This window comes from Oncorhynchus clarkii, chromosome 23, assembly GCF_045791955.1.
Source record: "Oncorhynchus clarkii lewisi isolate Uvic-CL-2024 chromosome 23, UVic_Ocla_1.0, whole genome shotgun sequence".
In the NCBI taxonomy this organism is placed as follows: Eukaryota; Metazoa; Chordata; class Actinopteri; order Salmoniformes; family Salmonidae; genus Oncorhynchus; species Oncorhynchus clarkii.
In genome coordinates, this window is record NC_092169.1 from 58,630,376 (window position 1) to 58,636,375 (window position 6,000).

Here is a 6,000-nt window from a genome sequence, read left to right on the forward strand (position 1 = left end):
CAGCCCAAACCTATGGCCCAAACCCCAAGAGATTGAAGGAAGCAATCCACGCTTAGACTGCCCAAATCTATGGCCTAAACCCCACGAGACACAAGGAGCCAATCCAAGCTCAGAGGGCCCAAACCTATGGACCAAACCCCAAGAGATTGAAGGAAGCAATCCACGCTTAGACTGCCCAAATCTATGGCCTAAAACCCAAGAGACACAAGGAAGCAATCCAAGCTTAGAGGGCCCAAATATATGTCCTAAACTCCAAGAGACACAAGGAATAGACTGCCAAAATATATGTCCTAAACTCCAAGAGACACAAGGAATAGACTGCCAAAATATATGTCCTAAACCCCACGAGATACAAGGAAGCAATCCAAGCTTGGAATACTCAGGCTCAGAATGCTTAGAACCCCCCCAACATAATTATTCAAATGAACATCAGCTTGTGTTGATGGTATGGTTCTGGTTTCCAGGGAGACTGACATTTCTTCTCATCCCTTGATGTCTAAATGCTACTAGTGATTAGTGATGTGTGTGCGTGTGTGCGTGCGTGTGCATGTGTGTGTGTGCGTGATGTGTGTGTGCGTGTGCGTGTGCATGCGCGTGCATGTGCGTGTGTGTGTGTGCGCGTGCGTGTGCGCGTGCGTGTGCGTTTGTGTGTGTGTGTGTGTGTGCGTCAGGCTCTTTGTGTTAACTGACAGTCTATATAAAAGCACAAAAACAGACATCTTGAAAGAACGCTGAGTTTTGTTTTTTTGATGTCTGCCATTTTTACGATTTCATTATCTTGTCAGCCTGCAACACGAGGTGCTATTTGCACGTTCTGTCTGTCTTATAGGACTACAGTAATTACACGTAATTGTGACATCCTGTATTACAGGGTGAGTACCATGTCAAACCCAGTTCTACCATGTACAGTTTAACTGTTACAATGGTCCCCCCCCCAGGTCTTCATAATGGGGATGGGATGACAGATCCGCTTTACAAGTGCCTGCAGGAAAACAGCTCAGTGAAGAACGAGGCTGCCGTCTATATTAAACCAACGTCAGTTTCCCAGACTGATACACTCCCTGTACATTTTGAATGGGATGAGTATGTCCACTGTCATCCAAGTGGATGTCTTTCCTCATTGAAGTGAGCACTATCTTGTTGTTTCTGTAGGTCAGCTTTCTTTGTTGACTGAGCTGAATCTCTACAGACGCTCAATGTCAATGGGATTGGGTGAGTACGTCAGCGAAGTCTCATTACGTCTTCTAATGTGTTTTACTTCTCTCATCCACAGGGAGACCACTTACTACAACCAATCAGCAGAGGTCTACCGCCAAGCTGAAACACTACGGGACTACTGTACCTCTCCTATTGGTCGGAGAAGAATGGAGACCAGTCACTCTGCTCCAATCACAGGTCAATATCAACCAGGGCGGGTCTACACAAGATGCCTATTGGCTATCAAATTGTAGCCTGGAATTAAACTGAAGAAACAATAGTGAAACAGAGGCGATACTCAGTCTACTACTCTATATAGTATATATCTATGGTATATAGTCTACTACTCTATATAGTATATAGTCTATTACTCTATAGAGTATATAGTCTACTACTCTATATAGTATATAGTCTACTACTCTATATAGTATATATCTGTTGGTATATAGTCTACTACTCTATATAGTATATATCTGTGGTATATAGTCTACTACTCTATATAGTATATATCTGTTGGTATATAGTCTACTACTCTATATAGTATATATCTGTTGGTATATAGTCTACTACTCTATATAGTATATAGCTGTGGTATATAGTCTACTACTCTATATAGTATATAGTCTACTACTCTATAGAGTATATAGTCTACTACTCTATATAGTATATAGTCTACTACTCTATATAGTATATAGTCTACTACTCTGTATAGTATATAGTCTACTACTCTATATAGTATATATCTGTTGGTATATAGTCTACTACTCTATATAGTATATAGTCTACTACTCTATATAGTATATAGTCTACTACTCTATATAGTATATATCTGTTGGTATATAGTCTACTACTCTATATAGTATATAGCTGTGGTATATAGTCTACTACTCTATATAGTATATAGTCTACTACTCTATAGAGTATATAGTCTACTACTCTATAGAGTATATAGTCTACTACTCTATATAGTATATATCTGTTGGTATATAGTCTACTACTCTATATAGTATATATCTGTGGTATATAGTCTACTACGCTATATAGTATATATCTGTTGGTATATAGTCTACTACTCTATATAGTATATATCTGTTGGTATATAGTCTACTACTCTATATAGTATATAGCTGTGGTATATAGTCTACTACTCTATATAGTATATAGCTGTGGTATATAGTCTACTACTCTATATAATATATAGTCTACTACTCTATAGAGTATATAGTCTACTACTCTATAGAGTATATAGTCTACTACTCTATATAGTATATATCTGTTGGTATATAGTCTACTACTCTATATAGTATATATCTGTGGTATATAGTCTACTACGCTATATAGTATATATCTGTGGTATATAGTCTACTACTCTATATAGTATATAGTCTACTACTCTATATAGTATATATATGTTGGTATATAGTCTACTACTCTATATAGTATACAGCTGTGGTATATAGTCTACTACTCTATATAGTATATAGTCTACTACTCTATATAGTATATAGTCTACTACTCTATATAGTATATAGTCTACTACTCTATATAGTATATATATGTTGGTATATAGTCTACTACTCTATATAGTATACAGCTGTGGTATATAGTCTACTACTCTATATAGTATATAGTCTACTACTCTATATAGTATATAGTCTACTACTCTATATAGTATATAGTCTACTACTCTATATAGTATATATCTGTTGGTATATTGTCTACTACTCTATATAGTATATAGCTATGGTATATAGTCTACTACTCTATATAGTATATATCTATGGTATATAGTCTACTACTCTATATAGTATATATCTATAGTATATAGTCTACTACTCTATATAGTATATATCTATAGTATATAGTCTACTACTCTATATAGTATATAGCTGTGGTATAGTCTACTACTCTATATAGTATATAGCTGTGGTATAGTCTACTACTCTATATAGTATATATCTGTGGTATATAGTCTACTACTCTATATAGTATATAGTCTACTACTCTATATAGTATATAGTCTACTACTCTATATAGTATATAGTCTACTACTCTGTATAGTATATAGTCTACTACTCTATATAGTATATAGTCTACTACTCTATATAGTATATAGCTGTGGTATATAGTCTACTACTCTATATAGTATATAGTCTACTACTCTATATAGTATATAGCTGTGGTATATAGTCTACTACTCTGTATAGTATATAGTCTACTACTCTATATAGTATATATCTGTGGTATATAGTCTACTACTCTATATAGTATATAGTCTACTACTCTGTATAGTATATAGTCTACTACTCTATATAGTATATAGTCTACTACTCTATATAGTATATAGCTGTGGTATATAGTCTACTACTCTATATAGTATATAGCTGTGGTATAGTCTACTACTCTATATAGTATATAGCCTGCTACTCTATATAGTATATAGTCTACTACTCTATATAGTATATAGTCTACTACTCTGTATAGTATATAGTCTACTACTCTATATAGTATATAGTCTACTACTCTATATAGTATATAGTCTACTACTTTATATAGAATATAGTCTAGTACTCTATATAGTATATAGTCTACTACTCTATATAGTATATAGTCTACTACTCTATATAGTATATAGTCTACTACTCTGTATAGTATATAGTCTACTACTCTGTATAGTATATAGTCTACTACTCTATATAGTATATCGTCTACTACTCTATATAGTATATAGTCTACTACTCTATATAGTATATAGTCTACTACTCTATATAGTATATAGTCTACTACTCTGTATAGTATATAGTCTACTACTCTATATAGTATATAGTCTACTACTCTATATAGAATATAGTCTACTACTCTATATAGTATATAGTCTACTACTCTATAGAGTATATAGTCTACTACTCTATATAGTATATAGTCTACTACTCTATATAGTATATAGTCTACTACTCTATAGAGTATATAGTCTACTACTGTCACGCCCTGACCATAGTTTACTTTGTATTTTCTATGTTTTGATTGGTCAGGGTGTGATCTGAGTGGGTATTCTATGTTTCATGTCTTGTTTGTCTATTTCTATGTTCAGCCTGATATGGTTCTCAGTCAGAGGCAGGTGTTCGTCATTGTCTCTGATTGGGAACCATATTTAGGTAGCCTGGGTTTCACTGTGTGTTTGTGGGTGATTGTTCCTGTCTATGTGTTTTTCACCAGATAGGCTGTTTAGGTTTTCGTTACGTTCGTTACGTTTTGTTTTGTAGTATTGTATTGGAGATTCGTGTTTTCGTATTATTAATAAACATGGATCGTAAACCACACGCTGCATTTTGGTCCGACTCTCCTTCGTATGAAGACGAAACTCGTTACAGAATCACCCACCACCAACGGACCAAGCAGCGTGTCAACAGGCAGGAGCAGCGCGAGGAGAAGCGCAATAAGGATTTCTGGACATGGGAGGAAATCCTCGACGGGAGAGGACCCTGGGCTAAACCAGGGGAGTGTAGCCGCCCAAAGGTGCAGCAGGAGAAGAGGCAACAGGAGCAGCCCAAAGAGGAGGTATGGACATGGGAGGACGAATTAGAAGGAAGAGGACCCTGGGCTCAGCCAGGAGAATATCGCCGCCCCAAAGAAGAACTGGAGGCGGCGAAAGCTGAGAGGCGCAGATATGAGGAGGCAGCACGACGTAGCGGATGGAAGCCTGAGAGGCAGCCCCAAAAATTTCTTGGGGGGGGGCTAACAGGGAGTATGGCTATGCCAGGTAGGAGACCTGAGCAGACTCCCTGTGCTTACCGGGGGGCTAGAGAGACCGGACAGGCACCGTGTTATGCAGTGGTGCGCACGGTGTCTCCAGTGCGGGTGCATAGCCCGGTGCGGTATATTCCAGCTCCGCGTGTCTGCCGGGCTAGATTGAGCGTCGAGCCTAATGCCATGAAGCCGGCTCTACGCAGCTGGTCCCCAGTGCGTCTCCTTGGGCCGGCTTACATGGCACCAGCCTTGCGCTCGGTGTCTCCGGTTCGCCTGCATAGCCCAGTGCGGGCTATTCCACCTCGCCGCACTGGCAGGGCGACCGTGAGCATTCAACCAGGTAAGGTTGGGCAGGCTCGGTGCTCAAGAGCTCCAGTGCGCCTGCACGGTCCGTTTTTTCCAGTACCACCTCCACACCCCAGCCCTCCGGTAGCAGCTCCCCGCACCAGGCTTCCTGTGCGTGTCCTCGGCCCAGTACCACCAGTGCCAGCACCACGCATCAGGCCTACAGTGCGCCTCGCCTGTCCAGCGCTGCCAGAGCCTTCCTCCTCTCCAGCGCTGTCGGAGTCTCCCGCCTGTTTAGCGCTGTCAGAGCTTTCCGCCTCTACAGCGCTGCCGGAGTCTCCCGCCTGTTCAGAACTGCCAGTTAGCATAGAGCTGCCAGTTAGCATAGAGCTGCCAGTTAGCTTAGAGCTGCCAGTTAGCAAGGAGCTGCCAGTCTGCAAGGAGCTGCCAGTCTGCAAGGAGCTGCCAGTCTGCATGGAGCTGCCAGTCTGCATAGAGCTGCCAGTCTGCAAGGAGCCGCCAGAGCTGCCTGTCTGCAGGATGCCGCCAAAGCTGCCAGTCTGCAAGGAGCCGCCAGAGCTGCCAGTCTGCAAGGAGCCGCCAGAGCTGCCAGTTAGCATGGAGCAGCCAGGGCCGCCAGTCAGCATGGAGCAGCCAGGGCCGCCAGTCAGCATGGAGCAGCCAGGGCCGCCAGTCAGCATGGAGCAGCCAGGGCCGCCAGTCAGCATGGAGCAGCCAGGGCCGCCAGTCAGCATGGAGCAGCCAGAGCAG

The 6,000-nt window shown here is 40.9% G+C and overlaps 1 protein-coding gene across 1 annotated transcript in view; it reads left to right on the forward strand.

Moving 5' to 3' along the window:
- The window catches only part of LOC139381327 (disintegrin and metalloproteinase domain-containing protein 12-like), a 234,947-nt gene that overhangs the window by 36,446 nt on the left and 192,501 nt on the right, over positions 1-6,000 (forward strand). Inside the window, exon 2 of the mRNA XM_071124777.1 lies at positions 1,274-1,395. Within this exon, the coding sequence (XP_070980878.1) occupies positions 1,274-1,395 (122 nt within the window). The remainder of the gene's footprint in view (positions 1-1,273; positions 1,396-6,000) is intronic.